The sequence below is a fragment of the Apteryx rowi genome, unplaced genomic scaffold, assembly GCF_003343035.1.
Source record: "Apteryx rowi isolate R43461 unplaced genomic scaffold, aptRow1 scaffold_99, whole genome shotgun sequence".
Taxonomy (NCBI): Eukaryota; Metazoa; Chordata; class Aves; order Apterygiformes; family Apterygidae; genus Apteryx; species Apteryx rowi.
Window position 1 is genome coordinate 1,841,761 of NW_020451304.1, and position 23,919 is coordinate 1,865,679.

A 23,919-nucleotide genomic window follows, 5' to 3' on the forward strand; every position below is an offset into this window, starting at 1 on the left:
AGTACTGCCCGGATGCTTGGAGCTGTGCAGCAAATGCCAAGCTGTGAGCTGCAGCCAGGGAACACATAATTAATGTGATTAGGAGCACACAGAGCTAGCATGCTCTGCTGACTGAAAAGCCCAGTAGCATAATTACTGTTTTCTGTACTAGCTCTATGTCTGAACAAATCTCAAAGCCTGGTTAGTTTTAGACTGCTGTGTAAACGTCAATAAAAATCCCAGAAGTGCCAGCTCATCAGCATTCTCAGGCACAGAAATGGTGAAAATATCACTGCATTTCCATGCTGTTAACATCAGGCAAAGAAGTCTCCATTCTTTGGTCTAACCTTAGAGTTTGTAATAAGGTACCATCTCCCCCAAGTGAATGCTTATTATGAAAGCTAATTAATTGCTTTCCAGTAATGAGAAGTCTTTGGTGTTCAAAGAAAGCAAAATTCACTACATAGGTATTAAACACTGTTTATTGAAACAAAGCTCCCCCCACTTAAAGACCTGTTTCTGATTAACATCATTACAAATAAAACCAAAGAAACTGAACATACAAACATACAAAGTATGTATAGGCAGGAAATGTGCGCTAGAAATCAGTCAAAAACATAGCATTAATTGAACTGAAAACTAAAGCAATGCTTTGTAGTTGCCTAGATTTCCCTGGGGGATGGAGAGTCAATGCTTATCTGCCTTCCTCAGAAGAGACAATTTTGATTAATATCAGACCCATCTGACTCAGTCTATTAAACCCTGAAGGAAGGCTATTCTTCAGATATAAGAGATATGTCTTTGATTAATAATTCTACCATATTGCCATTCCAAGCATTAACAACTGCATGGCACCTATGGAAAGAGAAAGCCTTTGAATTCTAGGGAAGAGAACTAACTTGCGCTAATAGACCTGTTCTCTTTAGTCCATATCCAAAAGCTGTATGACAGTCTTCCTCCTACCCTTTGCTGAACAAGTCAAAGTGCCAAGGTTGTCACTACTTTCTTGCAATGGTTATAGAATTTAGCTTTACATATACCAAGAAAGCAAAGTTACTTCAGACATTCTGAATGCTCTGTCTAAAGATACTGGCAATTTGTCTAGAAGAGTCCTCTTTAGCACTATCATAGTTTAATTGACCACAATAGTCTACAATATCATGGCCATTTGAGTGCAATCTTACCTACCAGTGGCATATGTTCAGAGAAATGCATTAAATCACTCAGCCCACTACACTGGACTACCATGCACGGTGTAACTAATGCCAAATCGTCTCACACAGGGTGGGGAGAAATCAATTTAACATTATCTCGATTTTTTCCTGGAACTGGAAGCTTTGGCTTCAGATCAATCAGCACCAGCCCTCTCATCCGAGCTGAGCATTTTTCCTGATGCTTGTGATCAACCTCTTGCTGTATTCTCTGTAGTTCACAGGTTTGACATCCAGTGCTGTAGCCTTAATGCGAGATTCATCCTTTGAAAGAGAAAAATGGCATGTAAAAAGAAGAAAGCTCTGTGCTCCAGGCATTTGGTTCTAACCTTCTTTTGCCCCAGTATCTCATTGCTCTTGGTATCAGAGTTACTGAAGAATGCAAGTTTTGACTCCTAGAGCAGCTATACTGTTTTCAGTTGAACCACACCAGGTCTGATGAACCTGAGAGGGGGCAGTATTATGAAAGGACAGTGGATCCCTCCTTCAATGCTCCAGTGCTAAAGACAGATAGTACTTGCTGTGAGCACGTATCTTTGGAAACTTCTCCCCGCACACGAGAGGAAGAAGCTATTTCTTATGGAAACAAGTCCAACCATGCAAGCCACAGGCCACACTATTTGCTTTTTGGGGGATACTTACATTGTAAGTCTCCAGTTTGACTCGGATCCTGAACTCATATGTGTTGAAGTTTGCATTTTGGAACACTTCCTCAAATGCCTGCTCGTTCTGCGAGAAGGACAGAGACAGACATTAGCTGCTGACACTCCAAGCTTCTGGTAGCACCACAAACTTTCAGAAAGTTCACCTTTTGTAGACGTTGACAAAACATGTGACTAACTGGATCACACTGGCAGAGCTGAATCTTCTATCAAGTTTTAGATGCCAAAACCATAACTTACAATTTAAGAGAAAGTTTAATTCAAGTTAAAAACAAAACAAAACAACCCACACACCACTGGTTTAGCTGGCTAAAAGAAATAGCCCACAGTTGCGCCGACTCTGCAACCAAATAAACAGATTGAAAATAGTACAAGTCTGCATGAAATTCTTTCATACTGCTTAACTGGTTATTTCTGATGTTCTGTTATGACCACGAACACTAACAGAGTTAACCATTTCCCTATTAACGGTCTGTTAGACATTCAGCCTCTGTGCCTGTCCATCAAGACTGTATGTATCCTTCACATCCCGATACAGACCTATTTATGAGGATGCTTTGTCAGAAAGCGGCTGTATGTTTTGAACATGCTTTTATACCCATTAGAAGAGACCATATTAAATTGATAAGGTAAACTACTTCTAATTAGCATATGAATAGGCATACTTTACCACATGCCATTTCTCAAGAACAGCATAAAAAAAAACAGACAAGTTGTGGAGACTGGGAAAGCCTTGTCTATTGCTGTATAAATTAGTTGTAAAAAGATTTGCTGACATTGCACAAAAATTCCACAGCCCCATGATGATATAAACAAATAAGTATTAATGCATATATCTACCAAATGCACTTGACTTTGGATCAGTCAGCCCAGAAGCAAACAGAGTATCTGATCTGGAGTTGAACCCATCTCAGTTTCCCTTATATTCCAAGTGTTACATCTGTCATTTTTAATGTACGCAGCACTATTTTACACTATATAGCAATTCTTCTAAGATCTAGAAAGGCACAACAAATGAAGGTGAACAGGAGTAGCTAGTTTTCACAGACTGCAAAATTCAGGCATAGCCTTTCTGAATGCTAAAAACCCTTTCTTCTGACCATCACATGGATTAGAGGATAAGAAACTTACTTTGCAAAGTATTTGGCTTCTCTTCCCAGCTCTGTCACAAACTATGCTAACCTTCAGTGAGTGGAAAATGCTGTTAGTATACCAGCCACTGCTACCCTGCGTTTCCTCCAAGTTTTGGTAATAGGTATGATAAAAAAGTAGATGAAAAGCCTTGCATATGCATCTACGTTTAGTAAGGTCTTTGTACATGGATTCAATACCCACTGCAAGCAGTGGAAAGATTTCTGTCAACTTCACAGGACACTGCATCAGGTCTTTAGAGAAAAAACACTAAGACAAGTTTACTAAAAATGTATCAAGTACTATTTTTAGAGGCTCATAAAAGTATCAAATCAAAAACAATCTCTTCTGGAACACAAAGCATTCCTGCCCAAGGGCTCATTCCACGCTGCGTTTCATTTTCTACCCCTAGCCGCTTCCACTACCCAGCTCTTCAAAAGACACTGCAAGTCTGTATTCTTACATAGGAACTGCCGTCTATCCTTCCCCATCCAGTTCCCTTCAGCTTTAAAAATGACTAAGAAATTTTGTTTGAACTCTAGCAGAGATTAAGCGTTTCTGAAGAAAGAAAATATTGACAAATTAGGAATGTCTGAAAATGGAAATTTAATTTAAAAGTGCAAGCACATCTAATTAGAACGCCTTAGCAATACATCCTCCAACAGAGCAGAGGTGTCCAGCCTTCATGACATCACACAAACTTTTAGCAGCCAGGAACCACAAGCTTGATATCATTTACCTCCGAATGCCAAAGTAGAGGAAATTTCCAAAGTCATTCTTGCCTGTAAATTATCGAAAAACTAACCCTGCTTTGCAGGAGTCTACAACCGTGCCTCAGGGCAGGCAGGATTACAGACTCAGCAATCCCTCCTGGTTCATTTGCTCCCACAGCCAAGGAACAGGATTACCAACAACAGGTATATCCAGAGCCCTGCTATCAGCCACACTACAGCCTTAGCCTGGAAACACAGCAAGCGCTCTAGACCGATGCTCATTCACCATTCAAGAACTTATTATGCTTTCCATATAATTAAAAAACACATATTTTATGTAGCTGCCAACTAAAAAGAGGAAAAGACTATTTTGGTGGAAGGAAAGGAAAATGCAGTAGAGAAGCCTATAGACACAGAGGGAAGAAAATACTGTCAGTTACCGTTTAATGACTTACAACTACCTTAAAAACTGTTCTAATCTGTGAGAAGAAAAGATTAGTTAAGTAACTCCACAAATGACCTATTTTAAAAGTCAATTTTTGGCCCACAAAGTTTCTGATATTTAGAGAAATAAAAAAAAAAAAAAAAAGGAGCCTGAGAAGTGGGCTAACGCACATTAGTTCAAAAAGCTTCCTGCCTACTTAAAAAGATACATACAAATGTTCTGGAACTTTGGGGTTTTGTAAACAATTTTTGGAACATATTAGAAATAATATTGTTAGCATTCATGGGTAAAGCATTTTTTGTAGATTCTTTCAGTCTAGGTACAATGATTAAACAGCCTGTCCTTTCTATTGTACTCAGCATGTATTAAAGCTGTCAGCCCTCTAAGGGCTGTAGCACTAGCCCCAAGTAATCAGCTGTCTCTCAAGGTCCAGGTGATAAGGACAGGCTGATCCTCAGCTTTTAACAGCCAAAAGAGCTCAGAGGTAGACAGACTGACTGTGGGAGCAAACTACGGGGGAAATCTCTCTGTTCTCCAGGCAGATGGCCTGTGGAAAATAATCCCGAGGAGAGTAAACAAGTCCCTGCCAAGAACTTCAGAGTAGGGAGAAGCAATGATTTGTGATCTTGTAAGAGATACTGAAGTCCAACATCTGGAGGACAATCTTTGACTGAAAGGCCTGAGTTAGCCCATCAGCTCAGAGCACAGGCAAGATCAAATTCTTGCCAAATGCAGCAGAATATCCCTTTCACGTGCCCTCTTTGTGTTTAACAAAGCTGTTAACTTCCACAACAGCTGTATGGACATAACCCAATGCCTTTGCCACCTCTGTTGACTTAAGAGTGCTACATGCGCACACAGAGACAAGACCATGCTCCCTGCAGTATCAGCACTAACGTACCACACACCTTAGATCTTTCTCCAAGTTGCCTTCGAAATTAACACTACAAGAACACCTTCTTAAGAGGGCGATCAGAAAAAGCAAGAAGTTTGAGGGTAGCCATACAACAAGATGGGTGAAGTATAGTTCAAATTCTAAACATTTGCTAAAAAAAGTAATAAGCTGATGGACTACCTTTTCCTTCAGCTCTCCAAGGAAAGCAGCACTTTGCCCAAGAATGAATTCTGCTGACTCTTGGAAGCAAGTCACCCACTGATACTCCAAACAGTCTGCAATAGTCACCTAAAACAAAAAAAAAAAAAGGAAAAAACAAGACAAGTGATTTCATCCAGTTGTGTATTACTCAAGGAAGGCAGTACAAAAGAGCAATGCATTTTACAGCTGAAGAGCATTTTAAATTTCAAGTAACTATCAGAGCCCAGTGCTCCGTAGCTACTTTCTTCACCGAGGGTGGAAGGCAACAGCTCTTTTTATAGCTGCATAGAATGTCATCGTAATTTAAAGCAAGTTAATATTGACAGTACATTATAAATTGAGTCACAGAGAAAGGCCAACAAGATGATATTGGTACACACTGTGATGGAGGTTCAGCTCTGTTCTGCTGTCACTGATGAGCTGTGAGCAAGAACAGGCAACCCAGAATGGCAATAACCAAGGGTAACACCAGCAAAACTGCAACCTGCGTGTACTTAGTACGTACATGAGAACTTGAACATAATACTACATGCTTTTTATGCTACGAGGAGACTATCAAAACATTCAAGGGCACGAAAGAGCAGTAAAAAGATCAAGTACTAGCCTCATGCATTCTCTGTCTGCTTTGACAATTAGGACTGGGAAAATAGGAGAAAAGCTGTTCCTATGATTGCACCCTCAGTAGCCCTTTACATTCTACGAGAATGATTCTGCTATGTAAAGTAGTTCATGTATTCCTAGAAGTTATCTGCTAGAAATTATTCAGAAGCATTGTGCGTTTTAGTGAGACTGCAGGGATAGCTCCCTTCTCTCTGCATGCCCACCTGGCACAGCATTTTTAAGAAGCAGATACAACTCTAATTCATAAYGTAAAACAGAGGAAGGTTCAATGCTCGTGGTGTAAGCAAGCATCACAATAACAATCCTCAGACAGTTTTCTGAAGCAGCTYCATTAATGCATGAGACAGAACAATACCTACAAAAGAATGTACTAAATATAGGTAGCAGCTGTAAAAGTGCAATTACTGCTCTCCAGAAATGCCATTTTACTTCAGTTTATCTTCACTATTGAAGAGGCGTAGGCCATCTGTACTCTGCACTGCATAGTACACTTGGAAACCAGAATCAACTGAGCTAGCATCAACTTTTTGGCAGAGAGCAAAGCTTTTAATTGGAGCACTAGGAAAACAAACTGCTAATCAGCTCAATGAAACATTCCTCACTCAGGTACAGCATACAAGCCATTTAAATATCCTCTAATCCACAGGCACCATAGATGGATGAAAAGCACCAGCACCCCACTCTCTCAAAAGGTGTTTTTTTTGAACTGAACAAGGAAATCAGTCAGTGAGAAACACTCTCTCCTCTAATCCATTTACTTACCAGAAGCATCATGCGGTACTTGAAGTCAGGGAATTCACGATCACACTTTTCACAACGGTACAGTCCATTTTGTTGGTCTATCACTTTCTTATTGCAATCCTGAGAGGGACATGCCTGGTACATGCAGTTCTCTTTGCGCAGATGTACCACTGTGCCCACACAGCTAAAATAATCCGCCTAGGAGGGTGAGTGTGCAACATTAGCCTCAAAATACTCAATGTTTTCTAATTCTGAATTAACTACAAAGCATGGTATCCATATTTGGATGTTTAGGATTAAAAGGCTTAACAGATATGGATTATTGGGAAACTGTAAATCAACCCTTCTGTTACAATCATTTCCAAGCTTCCATTATGTTAAATAAAGCCCTTACAGCAAGGTTATTTTGTGTTTCCACTGAGGGAAATTCCAATTGCTAGGTTTTCTTCAGATAAAGCATATTTGCTTCTCCATTGTGTCTGTTCAAATCTCCACTGTTTCCACAGGATTAAGATTCTGCACTTTCCTGTGCTTCTTTTGGTAGTCAGTACAAAAAAAAAAACTTACTATGTAACATTACAGATAAGCATTTGGTTAATCTATATCCACAGAACAAAATACACATTCACCATACAAAAGTAATCATCCTAATGGTTTAAGACCACAATCAAGTCTTTCAACAGATAAACAGAGGTTGCTTAAGAAGCATATGCAAGAAACATCATGTAAAATAGCTGAATTACAGGTGAGGTTTCTTCCTTAAATAGAAGTTCTTAAGTATCCTGAATGGCTTAGCACTTAAGTTTGAAATAAATAAATCAAGAAGCAGTATAAGCCTAGACAGGACACTGGACTGGAATGCCAGAGACCTGGGTCTTATTCCTAGCTTTTCTATTGACCAGCTGTGTACCCCTGAAAACCACTTCCTCTTAATGCACCTGTTTCTCCTATAATACTTTATGCTATTTATATAAACAGCTTTAGGATGGACTATTTACACAAGGCTCAGAACTCTCCTGTGAACTTAGTATCATGTTGTGACATCTGCAATGAGCCTGAACTTAATTTTTGTAATTGCATAAATTCTGAAAGATTAAGCATGTATTGCTCAACAACTGGACTACTCCAATGAGCAGAACACCTGCATGAAATCTAGCTCCCTCCCGCCCCCCAACTATACAGAACACGGGCTCAGATTCAGTTGCCCTGCTTTACCTTATCTCCTTGTCCCAAGTTCTCAGATTTGGCTTCAAACAGAGTTTTCCAGTTGGTATTTCCCCCAGTTGCAGGTCCACCCCTCACATCAGAGATTGAGGCACATTCCAAAAGCTGCCCCTCAGAGTCAAACCTGGAAGCATAAAGATGCACTTCTGTTTTCGGATAGCAGACCACACAGACTTATCAAAAGCTTACATTTAGTTTCATGTACTTAATACAAGAGGGATTTTTTTTTAAATCAATGATTTCAAAGGAAACAGTTACAGTACAAACAAAAATAGCATTTCAGAATAAGTTAATACTCTGGCTTAATTAGCATAGTATATTACAAACTCACAAAAGGAGGACAGCTTTGTTCTATATAACTGCAATTTGTTTGCCAGCTAGTGGTCAAACCATGCACTGCATGCTTCTTAAAGGCAGTCAGATAACAAGATTTAAGGGCATCAAGATATTTCCATAATTAAAATTAAATTACATGGTACCATTATCTTTGCAGCAGCTTTGAAAGAAAAGCAAATAGCATTGAACAGATTATGTTTCCCATGTTAAATTAAGAAAGCACTGCTTTTCAGCAAAGGTTGTAGTAGCAACCCATCCAGGTGGCTTTGTGATTTTAGAAAATAGGGCTTTTCATTGAAACTTTAGATGCAACTGCCTTTAAAAGAATTGTTTCCACCTGTGTATAGTAACATGACCAGTAGTTGAATCACATCTTGCCCGATTTTGAGCAGCTCAGCAGAAAGACTGCTAGTTTTAACCTACACCATATTATTACATATTTTATATATAGCATTACATTGTTTTCCAGTAAAACTCAGTTTCAGCCTTCATGGCTCAAATATACATCTTCTCATGTCAGTCCTACCTCACACAAAGATCTCTAGGAGTATTACAATAAAGTAGAAGAACCAGAGGCTGAATTATCATGTTCTTTATCCTGCTTACAAGTCAGATTACGTTAAGAGAAGGATAATGAAAACCTCGGTTCACTGACATGTCAAGACTGCTGAAGAAATGGCACCGACAGGCTTGAGAAGCAGCTATGCTCAGCCATCTTCTGGTGGAGAATTATCAGGTATTTGTTCAGATTTGATGCCCCTTTCAGAACAGGGCCAGAAAGCCAGAATCTTAGATTACAGATATTTTCCCCGCAGCCTTACAGAAAACCACAGGGCACTTGAACTTTTTTCCTCTCTTCCCTTTTGCTTCTCAAGTAGCTTTTCAGTTCTTTGGGAGGACATGCTGTTTTGTCCTCACGCACCCATATTGCTAACCCACAGACTGCATGCACCAACAGGACTCAAAACCTGAACTTAATGAAAATGTCACAGTAATATCCGAGACCCACAATCAATTTTTATCTTCAACAACCCTCTTTAGCACGGAAGAGCCAACTATCTGACAAACGGAGAATGCCAACACAAGTATTTTATCCATGTTTGGGGGATTTAGGTGGAACCTAAATGCAGGATTCATGAAACCTAATGCTTTAGGCACTGCACCCACTTAGTACATACACCACATTCCACCATATTAGTACTTAGAGTAGACAATTCAGCAGCTTCCTACACTAGAATCAACAACAAACCACTATGAAGTCACTTTGCTTTGCTGACATAGATGAAAGTGTTATTCGCTATCTGAAGAACATCAGATAAGGAACAGAGACTGTAAGAAGTCAACGTAGTCCTCCAGTCCATACCAACAGAGTACATACAGATCCTCAGATTCCACATAACAGAAAAAGCCTATGAAAAAACATTGCTCTCTCAGCTAACACCTCAGAAAGCAGAGTTAGTCAAAAGCCTGATTTCATGCTGCCTTCCAAGGCTCTGGGTCAGCATACGCTACTCCTACTCCAATTCTTCAAGATCTGTCACGGAATTACAAGTTTGTGAGTCGAACAGCTTTAAAAAAAAAAAAAAAAAAAAAAAAAAAGACAGCCTTTCAGTCCCTAGTGATTTTGAAAAAGAAAAGTTTCTAGCTCAAGTACAGAAAAATAGAGTGCAGAGTAGATAACAGTAAAGAAACAGAGATTCCACAGCAGGTTGAAGTGAATCAACACAAACAGTCATACCATCCTCGGAGCTTAAAAGCCTCTGGGCTATCGGGGTTGATGACAACTGTGCTCGAGGACAGGACAGACAGGCTTCTACCACCGAAATCGGAGACTCTGGCTCCTTTGATGGCTATCACAGGTTGTCTAGAACCATCAAATTTTTCAGCCTGCATGTGTGAAAAGACAGAAAACAATAGTGACACACCACAGTTAAAGGTATTGAACTTGTGGTCATAATTCACAGGTCATGACAAGAGAACAAATCTAAACCAAACTATCTTTCTTTACTTTATTTGGGAGGTATGATTTTAAACTATATCACTAAGAGTTTAAGAGGAGACTGTGGAAAAAACAGAATCCTTAAATCTTGATACAGAGAAGCTGCAGACCACTGGTTTGGAAAGAAAGGATTGGTCCCCTCCATCAGGAGTTTTACACTAGTATTTTAGAAAGAGGGCTGGGTCTAGATAATGGAGATTTCTCCAAACAAGAGAATTTTAGCTAGAGAAGACTTTTCAGAAGATGAAACTACTCACTTGGCTTGACGGAGCCAAGCATGTCTCTTCCACTACTGTTTACTAAGTAAGAAGTCTAGATATGCTGACAAAACTTTGTTGTCATTCCATTTCTGTTTCTAATCTTATAAAGGTGCTTTAAAGCTGTTCAGTTGCCATCAGTTTATTATCTGAGTAAAGTCACACAGACGCTGCCAAACAAAGAACCTCTTGGTACTGCAGAGGTTTTGAAAGGTATAGTTTTTCTGAATTCCACACCACTTCGGAAGCAAGGAGAGGATTATGCACTTAATCACAAGTGAGTGGGGGTTAGCAGCACTGTTTGCTGCACCCATGAGATGTATAAAGAACACACAACATATCTGGGCAATTAAGGCAATGACTGCTATTAGGGAGATATGGATTCTAACCTCAGCTGTGCCAGTTGCAAGTCACACAGCCCTAAATAAGTCACTTCCCCTCAATGCTTGTAATTACCTCTATTCTACAAGTAAGGAAACGTATTTAACCTTGTAAAATGCAGATCCCTGATCTCTCCTTGGAGAATTACACCAGAAATCAACTGCCCAGTAACCTCTCCTATAAGAAGGTGCATCGGCCTCAGAACTTCAAAATACTCAAATTTAGTTTACTCCATTTATATCAGCAGATAGTTAACAGTGTTTAGCTACCTCCAATATCTGTGTACTTGATGATCACTTAGTCATAAAGCATCACTGTCAAACTGGTAGGGTCACTCCCATTTCATAGAGTGGAACATAAATACCTAAGCATCTACAATATAGTTAAAAAACAAAGTAGTTTGTTAAAAGGATAAAGGAGCAGTTTACTGCAACTACTCAGCCTCTCAACTCCAAGTCTCCGATGTTTACACTTCTTTTAGTTTGAGATACGGCCTTTCAGCCACCTAGGTAAGCAGAGTTTATGCATGGTAACAAATACCCCATGCTATGAATAAAATTAATCTAAATTGAGACAACTGTAGCCATCGGGCTTTTCCATAATCAAACTACAAGTCATATCCTTTTCTAAATCAGAAGCCTGCTATCTCTGGTCTTTGGGCTTGAGACAACGTCTGCAGTTGTTCAGAACATATTAGTCAGATCTTGTCAGCAGTTTGTCAGAGAAAGGTTAAGAATATCACACCTGAATGAAACCAGACAGTCTTTCACCTTCTCTTCTCTGTCCCTGATTCCTCAAACACCTAGGACTCTGTCTCAGTGCTATGCCCATCTCAGATCATACAGCACATTTGTTTCTCCACCCTACATAACGGAACCTTTGTTTAAAAACAGGTAAGAGTACGTACCTCAACTCCCCATAACGTAGCTGTCACCAGCTTCCCAGATGTATCCATCAGGTGCACATTCCTCTTCGACACCTCCCTATTGTTAGATTTCACTGTAATTTTAGTGACATCTTCATAGCTCTTACAAATTCCAATTACATCTGAAAAAAGTTACAATTTAGTTAGACTTGCTCAAGGGTCACAATAGGGGAATATGAGCTGAGACCAAAGAGTAGAACCCATTCAGTGTCACATTTTTACCTTGTAAGATCCTATCTCCCTATTCGTATCAAAACTGATGTGGAAAATGAATATATTACAGTAGGAATGTTTTTGGTGGAAGAAAGCTCTACTAGAGAATTCATTCTTGCTTTAATTTTGTTGACGAATTCATGAAGATGTTCATGAACGCAAGACTCACCACATTAGAAAAATCAAGGCATTATACTACCTTTTTCCATCCCACTCTGCCAAAGGGCTCCAGCCCTGATCCTGCAAGACCCCCTTGCTGTTCAAGCACAAGTCTCAGGCGAGGGGTTTCAAAGCGACTATAACACCAAGAAGCAACTAATGCCCTTACCAGTCCACATGTTTGGAATGCAAGAAGTAATGCAGTTCACCTTGCACTCCCTAACAATAAACCACTTTCAACAATATAGATCTACCTTTAAAATTCCTAGCTGAATGCCTCTGAATCACATGCATCTTGTGCCTGTGAAACCTGAGAACTCCCGCCCCCACTCAAGCCTCTGATTTTTCCGGAATACTCTGTCCAACAAATTACAGAAAAACAAACCCCCAATACTTCACAAAGCAAGCCAAAACAGTCATGCAACTTGGACTTGGATGTAATGAATTATGCCAAAATTGCTACAGAGATAATTAGATAGTACAAGAAAGCAAGACCACGGAAGGTATGAAATGCACACGTGCTGAGCAAGGACWTTTTTTCCTTCAGCCCTTTTCTGTGGAAAACAATGAACACAGCACAATAAACAAGCATCATTTGCTGTCTTTAGCTTGAAGCACAAGTTTGCAAATAAATCAGTATATATTGTTAGCAGAAAAGGACAAAAGACATCTTAACAGTAAAGTTACCCAAGGCATTTTTAATGGCAACCAGCACTGGATAACTTCATTCAAGAGACCATAAAGCATTGTACACTCACTACCTCCCCAGTGTTCACAACACAAAATAGAATTTCAAGCCTTACAGTTTCCCATTTTGATACTTATACTGACCAACAATTGAGTCTTTGGGTGTGTTCTCCAAGTCAGAGATGGATACGAACTCAAACTGAACAGATGGAAGATGCCGGGCATCATCACAGGGCACAACTGAAGTTTCATTAGTGAATGTAATTTCATAGTCATTCTTAACAGCTGTGTATTGCTTGTTAGCAGTCTTCAAATTGCCTTTGGTAAAATAATATACCTACAGGAGAAAACAGTGAAACAGAGGATATTATCAGAAGTCAGAGAGAGAAAATAGATTGTGTTCACCTTTAGAAAATCCTTGCTATGCTTAAGCTCCTCTTTTTAGCTCATGTCAGTCTACGAGAGTACGATGCTACCGTACCTTGTTCAATTCAATGAGTGGAAAGAACTTGTCTGCTTGATCATTGAATGCAGTAGCTCTAATCTCACCCTGCAGGAAAACAGGAGAGCTGGTCAGAACTGAAATTCAGCAGGCAAAAAAAAAAAATCTTTGCAATGTTAAAGTGGTACCAGTTCTACAGACAGAGTGGTCTGTCTGACTAGCTCCAGGCATGTGAGAAACAAAAATATCCCCCTTGCATTTGTAGTTATAGCTAGAATAACATATTCTATACCTGACGATCAATTCTCACATTTAATCTTCATTAATACATCTAGAGCTCCAAAATGAAATGCAAGAGAATTATGTATCATACATACACCTCTGACAGATACACTTAAAGCTGGCATTAACAGTATTCCATTATAAGCAAAAAAAAGTTTCAGATAGATCACTCGGCTCTACAAGTGAGTACACAGATGTATTGTGATATCTCCTGCTTACACAAAATGTCAAGTCCTTAAGTAACAAATAATAACAATTATAAATTCACTAGATAGAAAAACTACTTTTAAAAAAGTGAATACTGACAGTATGCAGAGAAAATATATGGCTGATGATAACATGTTGTATTATTAACCTCACATTTTATACTAAATATAATCTTGCAGAATTTTGTTTTTGTGACTGAAGGCTGTAATTTGATAAGAGGTTTGTGTGACAAACTGCAAGTTTAGTCAGATTAACCAGATACCATTCCCCAAACAAACCACAGGTGAAATTTCCTAGTATTACAATAATTCATACCCCGATTTCCTCATAAAAAGTGAAAGCTTATATTTGGGAGGTGATGCTCCTCTTGCACCTTGTTTTATAAGGTGATATTTAAGCAAAAATGAGACCACTTTCTCAATCTAAAGGGAACTACAAACCTAATTAGGTTGTCAATTTCCATAAACAACTATATTTTGAAGCTGCGAAAGTTTAGTCACACACTTTGACGAAAAGTAACCAGTAATGCCATATATTTAAGACTTCTTTCTTTCTGAATAAGAGCTGCTGATGCTCAAGTTAATGAATACGAAAGTACAAGTTTCAGCTGTAATATAATACCATTTTTTAAAATACGCTTTATTTCCTCTGTTCTGTCTTTATGAAGGGTTCATCAGTATCTGGCAAACATTATATTTTTCTCAATGCAACACTTACACTTTCATCAACTAGCTCTATAGAGAAGAGCTTTCCTTCACCACGGGAGTTGCTCCACGTGCGGATCTGGCCCTTTTGGGTAACACGGGCACAAATGGTCCACCTGCAAATGTGCAAGAAATCACTGTTCTATGTCCCCTTTTTAGAAGGGATTAAATTTACAAACCTTTGGAACTTGAGTGTTACAATTTAAAAGCCGGAATTTTTCCACTGCACCTTAGCAAGGCTACCTGCCTTTCTGCAGCTTTCTATTTTAATGGCCTAGACCATTAAAAATGAGAAGGTTATATAGAAAGCAGCAACAAAGCCAGTCATAAAATATCCGATAGATATAATAGTGAGCAATCCTTCTGCATAGGAGCAGGCCTCAAATATTTTACTCTTCTCAGGTACATTTCCCTATATAGCAGTTTGCCTGTTCTGAAAAGCCATATTAGAACTCAAGAGCCCAATTACAGGTTTTATATTTAACATGCGTAAGCAAATCAGCTTGCATAACTTAAAGATGTTATTCACAAAAAAATTACATCCTCAGGCTTTTAAACAGAACAGTAGCTGAAGTCAATAGCTTGCTTAATTATTTTATCATTAAATTGCCAAAAAAGTTTGCTTTAGGGAAAAAAGAAAAAAAACCCAGCCAATTGATTTTCAAGTAAAAAATTAAAAACCCATCAAGTTCAACAGGGTAACTTTACCAAAACAATACAAAGGCCAATCTCAGATTGTCAGTGTTGAAAACAAACAAACAAACAAACCCCAAAAACAACAACAAACCCTGTACAGCTGTTTTGTTTAGAAGTTAACTGATGAAGTCAAAAAAACTTAATAAAAAATGATTTGCCAGAGGTTCATACATGAGAAAGCAAAAATAAGAGATTGTTCCTTCATGCTTGTGACACTTTAAATATCTGTAAAAAAATTATAACTCACTTAGATTGGTAAGGGTTCAAGCTGGCAATTGGCACTACTTTGGACTGTGATCCACCTGGTGTCTTCACTGAGCTGGGACCACTTGCTTTACCAAATTGCTTTGAGGGAGCATGGTACTTCGGAGCAGCAGAACCTTTCAAAAAGGCAGCAAAGCACACAGAATTTCAGGGGGGAGGGGGAAAAAAAAAAAAAAAAAAAAAACCACACACACACAGACAAAAGCCAGGTTAAAACCTGGTACCAGGTTGGGCACCGCAATTCATCTGTAGAAGTTTTCCTGCTATGCTATGGGAAGCTGCACAGAAGCTAAGGTTATACTTAAATGTGGGCAAGCACTTAAAGCTCCATGCACTGTGCTACGTGGGCACCACATCAAGTTTCTGTAAACTATTTGTTGAAGCACTTCTACTTTGGGTCACAAGTATTTTCCAGGCTGCAAACTCTTGCAGAAGAGAAAATACTCAGATTTTTAGAGCACTTGCACTGGAAATGAAGACATCTCCAGGATCAAGCAGTTAAACACAATGGGCCAACTGTTGGTTAGCTGCAAACTGATCTAAAACACTGTACATCGAGCTTTGGATCTACACCATTTGGGGAAATGATTAAGAAATGATACCCCAAAATCAAACCATTTCTTCACATACGACACTACTGCTAGCTCTAAACATTAATCTTATTCACCTATAAATGTAGAACTTTGTAGAACTTTATAATCAAATTTAAGAAAAGCTGGTTTTCTGTTGTAGTAAACTTTTATAAGAGTTTTGCTATTTCAAAATCTTTCTTAAATGGTTTGGGACAGAATACAGACAGGTTAAAGCCTCATTGACAGTTAGGACTTGGATAGCTTTTTTGCTTTAAAAATAAGTCTATACATTGACATTCAAATTGACTGCCTTTTTCAGTAACTCGCCATTGAAAAAACTTCATCAAAAATTGTATTTATAGATGTACTCTCAGATTAATTTGTCCTGTAGCACCTAAACTGTTTGGCCTCAATATCTCAACATTGATAACGCACCTTTTGGTCAGCTCCAAATTGTAGCCTACTTGGGTGTCTAAAGAGTAGTGTTTCAAGAATGCAAAATTGCATCGGACTAGATGTTCGGCTTACATAGCTTTGTGAATGAGTTTTTACCAAAGTCCCTTCCTATTTCCCTCCCACTTGGCAGGGGAACAGTTTGGGGTTTGTTTGGTTTGGTTTTTTGTTTTTTTTTTTTAAATCCTAAAATAACCTCTTAAAACAATTCATCTTTCAAGCTATGGGTTAGTCTTTAATATATTGCTTCTCTTCCAGCAACATTATAGAAAGGAACTATTTTAAATTGAAACTGCAGGTTTTTCACTGCACAAAGCAGATTCCAGGAGTCCTGCCCAGAATTACTCTTACCTGCTACTGACAAATTACCATTTTGCTGCTGGGGTTTGCTGGGTGCAGGGTTTGCTGCTGGAGCTGAAGAACGTTGCTGCCCTTGCCCTGATAATCAAATGGAAAGACATCATTTAGGACAGTAGAGAGCACAGTAATTAAAACTACATTTAAGTCTTTTATAGTACATAGGGCTACTGTGAAAACAAAATTTTAACCCTGGGGACACATACTAAAATTGAGGTGTTATAAGACACAGCAGTAGTAAGTTATCCAGTGAACAATATTAAACATGGAGGAATTTCAGTCAGATCCTTCCTCAAGCAACTGCTTTCTACCTTGGAAAGATTCAGGTTTGACAGTTATTTAGAAGGACAGTACTGAAGTAATCTTGACAGCTTCTCAGTTTTTACGGGCTTCTGCTGCTCTGACAGGTAGTTTTGACTACTACTACCACCACCACCACCTAAAAGCTAAGATAAAAACTGTAGCAGAAGTACCTCTTAAAATTCAGAGAGGACCAAAAAAGCGCTGGATGAAGTCAAATATGAAGTTAACACAGGACAAAACGTTTGTAATGTTTTATTTCCAATATACGAAGATAGTTAATGTGGGGATGATGGGTTCATCTCAGCATTCACCACATCCCTCTCAGGACACGGCAGTAAGTTGCACCGGGAGTGAGATGAACCACAGTGGGTGCACACCTGCATGTTTTTGTAGATTCCAAGACTTTTAGGCACCTTAAATTGATGATGAGTTACGTGAGAAAGAGCAGCGTGACATCTTTAGAGAAATACTACATTGAAAGATTAATCTACAGCCCAAATACCTGGATTATTTTACAGAAATAATTATTTTCCTTTCATATTTTGCCTTGAGCTCAGTAGGCACCCAACATTTTTGTCTTTCTGGACACAGCTAATTCTTAAGCCAAGAATTTACAGGAAATCCTAGGCCCAAGCAGGCAAAGCCCCACTGATTTGGCATGAGGGAAGCAAGATAGTCACAGGGAGGGGAAGAAAAGAAGATCAGACCAAACCCCTAAACATCACAGAGAACAAAAGCATCGAACCCCAGAACAGAATGGCAAGAGAGGATGGCACAGAAGTATGTTAAGGAAACTTAGGCAATGCAAGGTGTCCCTGCTGCATGCATGTTACCTCAGTAGACCGAGGAGGTAACAGTGACCCTCTAGTTATTTTTAATCCAGAACAAGGTCTTCACACAAAACCAATACGCTCCTCTAACTTGCCGCAGTAAAGTCACAACGGTGAACTGATGACAGCAGTCTCCCTGGCAACAGTGTGACGTCAAACAATAATGTGTATTTACTGAAGAACCCACTAGATGGAGAAGTCAGATTTCACCCTTGCTCATCTGCCTCGGGTGCTCAGAAGACCCAGTCAGGGTCACTCTTCAACACCCCAAATTCATTTTGTATAAGAGGAGGGTGTAGGGGGGAAAAAAAAAAAAAAAAAAAAGAGAAAGAGAAAGAAAATGTCTGGAAAGGGAATAAAGAATAAAAGAACAGGAATGAGCGTATGAAACAGTAATAGATTTCCTCACTACTTTTGTCCCAAATATTTTTTCACTAGGATTTTTAAATAGCATAACACGCACTTGTGTATTATGAAACACAAAATCGTGTTTTAATGGTTGTCTACCTACAGTCTGGCATTTCTGAACATATTAAGAATATATTAACACATCTGTGCATGTGTTTGAGTACAGAAGCAGCAGAAACTCCTTCCAGTTTTATTGCTTGAAGAGTTCAGATGCTCCTAAATTATGGGGTTTGGTGGCTGGTGGCCCACAGATCACTTATAGTCCTCAGAAAGCTGACTCCTCTGCCTGGTTTTTAGCTGTTAATTATTCATTAAGCTGAAAAAGCATTTGAAATACCTAATAATATTTCTGTTTTATGTGTGCTGAGTTACTCAGTTCCAAACCTTTGGTCAAAGCCAGTCACATAGCCCACTCCAACCTAATAGCAGTATAAACTGTTGGAACCATGAGACTATGGTTATTACCAACAGGTCGTGCTTCAGTGCTATGGTGACAGAAGATCTGTCCCAGCTTTGAGTGGCAGCATGTGAGGAAGAAGAGGAGGAGAGAAAATGCACTTCGAAAGAATGGACACCAAAAGGTGACAGCAGGAAGAGCAGAAAGGAAAAGTTCAAGTGAAAGTAAAAGTATACCAAACATTTCAACACTGAAAGATTAATGACAAATTAAACATAAATAACAAATAATTGTTACAGTAAGAATAAATTCCAACATCAGAGTAATTTGAATGAGATTAATGACAGTAATAACATTATCATCTTATTTTCTACTAAGAACTGAACTGCTCAATCTTAATTTTCAATACTATTGTGAAACGCTGCCTGAAAAGTTTTTATGATGTGTATTAAGAAGATTGTGTCTCTAGCTTCCTTGTTAGGCAGATTAACCACCTACTGCTCAACTGTAAAGTGGCCAAAAGCTAACTTCTCACTCCTTGGGTCCTACTGTGGTATTGCAGTCTAGAAAAAAAATATTCTATATTACTAGGTTTAGCAATTTGAGATCTGAACTTAAAATAAGACTAAAAGTAGGACTAATCATTTTAAAAAATATCTGAAGTTCATTCAAGAAAACAGCAAAATGATCTTATGATATTCATTCAGCATTAGCTAAGTTTTCCTCAAAATATCACCTGTCAATATATAGAAGAACTTAGAGAATCTGCAACTTTAAATAACCCTTTGCCATTATATAAAGGCCTTTATGACAAATGAGGCAGCCCTGCAGAGCAGAAAGGCTGGTTTGGGCATACCTAATCTAAACTATTACCGTCTTTTGTAACTGGGACCTTACTTAATACCAAATCAAAGGGTATGAAATCTACAGAATAATGTCAGTGTTAAAATGCAGTATACAGCACATCAAATTCAAAACCTCTTACTCATCTAATTTAAGAGTGCACTTATTGTGATCATGCACCCTGTAACAATGCTATCCCCAAATAACATGTGAATTTAAAAACTTCAGTGCTGCGAACTTTTGTGAGTGTAAATGAAGAACTCTGGCAAACAATTCTGGTAAAATTTTGTAAAGATTATAGCCATTTAAGACTTGCATAGTTTCTTTATCATCTATCAAAGCTATAGGCTGAAAAAGTAAAATCTATCCAGAGAATAACACCAATAATTTACAAAGACATTTTTACCAAAGTCATAGTCATTTTTACCAAAATTTATACTCTTTAAGATTTATTTTCAAATCAGTTTTGTAAGATCCAAGATTCTCAGTTGTTTCTAAGCAACAATATGACAACTGAAAGACACTATAGGTCATGAGAAACTTGCTGTTGTATCACGTAAGCAAAGGAAATGGGAGAAAGACACAGAACTGTCTGCTCAATAGCTTTTCTGAAAATCTTGGTCTCTACAGCAACGGTGAGATTAAACCATAAAATCAGAGATGTCAACACATTTTTTAAACAGCAATTAGCTAAGTAACTATCACAGGAACAATGGATTCTTTAGGCTCATTTAACAAACGCCCCTCTAATCCCCCAGGAAAAAGAAAATTTAATGAAGAAAGATGTCTTTGCAACAGTGAAATTTCTACTTCAATTAGTAAAGTAGATTTCTAACCAGAACAGCAGTGTGTCTATTATCATTGTTTGTCCAAAATATCCTACAGAAAACTGTTGACAGTGTATGGTCCCTTAGTAATGAAAATATATTTACTCACTTTGACCAGAAACAGCCATTTCTCCATAAAGAGCTATTTTGCTAATTAGTTTCAGCTATTACTTGTATATAGGTCAATAATGAAGCTGTTCAAATATCTTTAAGTGCTACTTATCCTCTCTCCTTTTTTAGGAGTAGAATTAGAAGAACAGAACATATTCCACAATTTTGGTTCAACTTTTGAACATATCTCTGAGGYAGAAAAATATACACTCATCTGGAAAGTGACTGGCCTGGGAATAAGTTCAGCAAATTAAAATAAAGAACATAAATAGTTATGCAACATAATATAAACAAAAGACTCGTGGTAGGTTTAGTTAGTGCCAACCCAGCTCTGCATCTTTTTTCAGATGGCAGAGTAGTAACAGGTGCTTAGGAAAGTCTGTATACTGGTCATGTTTTCATACTGGTATCTCATCCACATACTTTGAGCAATCTAGTTTTAGTGCTTCCTGAACCCAACGTTCACACAAAGGACGTACTGTCATGTTTAACAGCCTTTAATGGATTTTTCCTTCATGTCTAATTGCTTTTTGAACCTGTGCCAATTTTTGGCACCCACATCATGTAGCGTCAAGTTCCATAATTTAACTATGCACTCTTTGGGGGCGTGGTACAGCCTTTGTTTTAAAACCACTGCCTGATAATGTAAGAACTAAAGAGCATCAAATGAACACAGAAGAGCRGGAGAGATTCATCATTCTTTACTCATCTCCTCCATGCCATCTTACAGTTTCATAGATTGTTATTACATCCTCCTCCTGCTGTTTTCTTTCCAGACCAAAAATCTTAAGTCTCTTTGGTTACTCATTACAAGCAGCTTCTACATACTTACTGGAAGACTAGGTAGAGACCACTAATGTATGATAAAAAGCTCTCAATGTTATCACAAAGTATAGATACTTCCCAATATCACAGAGACTGAAATTTCAACTATAGTGAAGATTTTACACAAATACAAAGTCTATTTTGCGTTAAACAAATAGAAAGGATGTTCAAGATCTGGACATCATTGTTGCAAGCATAAGAAAGCTGAACACGTCTGCCTGCTTGTTGTTAAATGAAAAGAAACAGGCAGCTGAAAGATCATCATAACAGTCTCTTCAAACAAGTTATTTTTCTACTGTAATTACTTACCTTCATTGTATGGCACCGGATTGCCAATATTCCCACCAACCATATCAGCAGTTTTCAGAACATCCAAATCCATCAGAATAACGACTCTCCTACAAACACAGAGCAGACAGTGATAAAGACTTTCATTCTGTCTGCATGCCTAACAGRCTTTGAATATCCTCTGCTGCAGATAAGAGAAATAGCCAGTAGGGGCAGATTCTTTGGACAAGAGATCTGGAAATAAAAGCTCTCCACTGTCAGCTTAACTCACTCACAAGGTACAGCTAGGCTTAAAACAATATCACATTTCATCAAAGAGAGCAGATGACAGGCAGAATGGGCACACAGAAATGACTTGAAAGAACATAGACAGATTTTACAGGAGAGAATACATTCCCTGACTCAGGAGAAGTTATATTCCCCCCACAGAAACATTGAATAAAAAAAGATGCAGAACCTCAGTTACCATCCTCCAAGACACTTGCAGTTTTTAGATTGTCACTTTACCCAAATCACTTGTTAGTTTACAGTATCCTACCCCTTTCTTCTCTCAAAGTTTCATAAAAGAAAGACCAAAGACTTCTAAGTAACAGGAAAATGTCATCACTTCTTTTCTACAACAGGTGATTTTAAGTGAATTTTAACAAACCTCAGTATAATTCTGTGTATTGCAGCTCATTGCCTACRATTAAACTACTATATTAGATACATCTGCACTCACTGCAATCACATTCAGTAATTTTTACTTCTGCTATTGCTTGTGTTGGGTATTCTCCCTCCTGCATACTCAAGACCAATTATTTATGGATAACCCCAATCAAAAGCACTTAGCCTCTGCTTAGTCACACAGGATGGAGTACCCATTAGCATTACTGCAATTAAAACAACATGAATACCTTCCATCTTTCAGACTGTTGACAATGAATCTGTTAACCTGGCAGATACAGTGAGCTGCTAAGCGCTCCTCTTCCACAAGAGAGTTCAGCTGTGTTGCCAACATGAATGCTGCAAGAAGTAGAAGAAAAACATTGAAACAATTACCATATGCCATCCTTAAGAGGGGCTACCATGGTTGGCCACAACTTTTTCAGTCAGTCTGCTGGTGTTACATTAGATCTACAGCTTGCTCCATTAATTATGGCACAGGAAACAGTGTAACAGCTAACAATTCACCAGCACTCTGAACATAAAATAAGGATTTGTCCCCCAAACTTAGGAGACTTGATCAAGCAATGATAGCTAGAATACATTAAAGAAATTAGAGAATGATTAAGCTAAACTACTTCAAAGCCACGAAAACATCAGCTACAGATTCCTATGTCTTCATTATACCCTGTAGTGAATTACTTGCTTACAGTTCACAAGGGAGTATTGAAATGCAGTCGCACAGCTCAGAATACAAGCAGTCACTATATATGTCACTTGCTCCTTCTATACTCATTTCATCACTACAAACCTAGACATTAGACCAGAAACTATGGCAACGTTAGCATCTCCACACTTGTGAAAATCTCACTGCAGCTTGTCATACTTACAGGAGAGTGTGTTAACACCATCACTCATCAACACTCGGTAACGCGGTGGCCCATTTCCTGTAGCAATAGCCCGTGTATTCTGAAGGAAAACACCAGACTGTTAGTCCTCACTGGCTCATTCAGAAACACTTCAGAAGCAAAGTCGCATCTTCAGTGAATGACTCAGTCTATTTAGCTTTTTTCCTGAGCACTGCTACCAACAGCAGAGCTCCAGTCATACAAAACCTACTTTTCTCAGTCACATTAAGGCTACATCAGCCATGCTCTGCTCCTCTGCAGAGCAATTTCGGCTGCAGTCTGGTCCTGCTCACAACCCTGCAAGGAAGCGCACGCAGTCACAGCTGACAGGACAAAGTAATGAGGAGTACTCACTATGACTTGCAGCACAGGCTTGGAGATGTTCTCCCCCTGCATTATGGCCTAGAGAGGAGGAGAAATCAAAAAAAAAAAAAAGAGAGACCCTCAGAGAGGTGCCACCTTCTCACTCAGGAGACCCACAGCAGAGGGGGAACTGTCAGGAAACTGCCATGGTAATGTGAATGGCCAACATCGCTGGGCCCAGCTGGGGCCCTCCCTTCAGGACCAGCCCGTCTCAGCACACCATGCCCAGACTCTCCCCTTTCCCTCAGGGCTAAGCCCAACCCTGGGCCTTGTTCCCCACCACCACCACCCCCAGACCCCTCCCAACCAGGCCTGGCCCAACATCCGGTGCCCCCCTCAGGGCCAGGCCCAACCCTGGGCCTTTCCACCCCCCCAGTCCCCTCCCGACCAGGCCTAGCCCAACATCCAGTGCCG

The 23,919-nt window shown here is 39.0% G+C and overlaps 1 protein-coding gene across 2 annotated transcripts; it reads right to left on the reverse strand.

Annotated features, from left to right (window-relative positions):
- Positions 1 to 442: 442 nt before the first annotated feature.
- On the reverse strand, positions 443 to 23,577 carry RPA1 (replication protein A1). Of its 2 annotated transcripts, none has more exons than XM_026055261.1 (16): positions 23,497 to 23,577; positions 23,125 to 23,203; positions 22,486 to 22,594; positions 21,611 to 21,699; positions 16,770 to 16,838; positions 15,359 to 15,491; positions 14,429 to 14,531; positions 13,262 to 13,330; positions 12,925 to 13,117; positions 11,704 to 11,843; positions 9,898 to 10,046; positions 7,815 to 7,947; positions 6,621 to 6,797; positions 5,217 to 5,324; positions 1,833 to 1,919; positions 443 to 1,454 (listed from the first exon to the last, which is right to left on the reverse strand). In XM_026055261.1, the coding sequence occupies exons 1-16, from the start codon at positions 23,536 to 23,538 to the stop codon at positions 1,347 to 1,349; spliced, it is 1,788 nt and encodes a 595-aa protein (XP_025911046.1). In that variant the 5' UTR covers positions 23,539 to 23,577; the 3' UTR covers positions 443 to 1,346. The 2 variants fall into 2 exon arrangements, with proteins under 2 accessions (XP_025911046.1, XP_025911045.1); XM_026055260.1 differs by having other exon boundaries at positions 16,752 to 16,838.
- Positions 23,578 to 23,919: the final 342 nt, after the last annotated feature.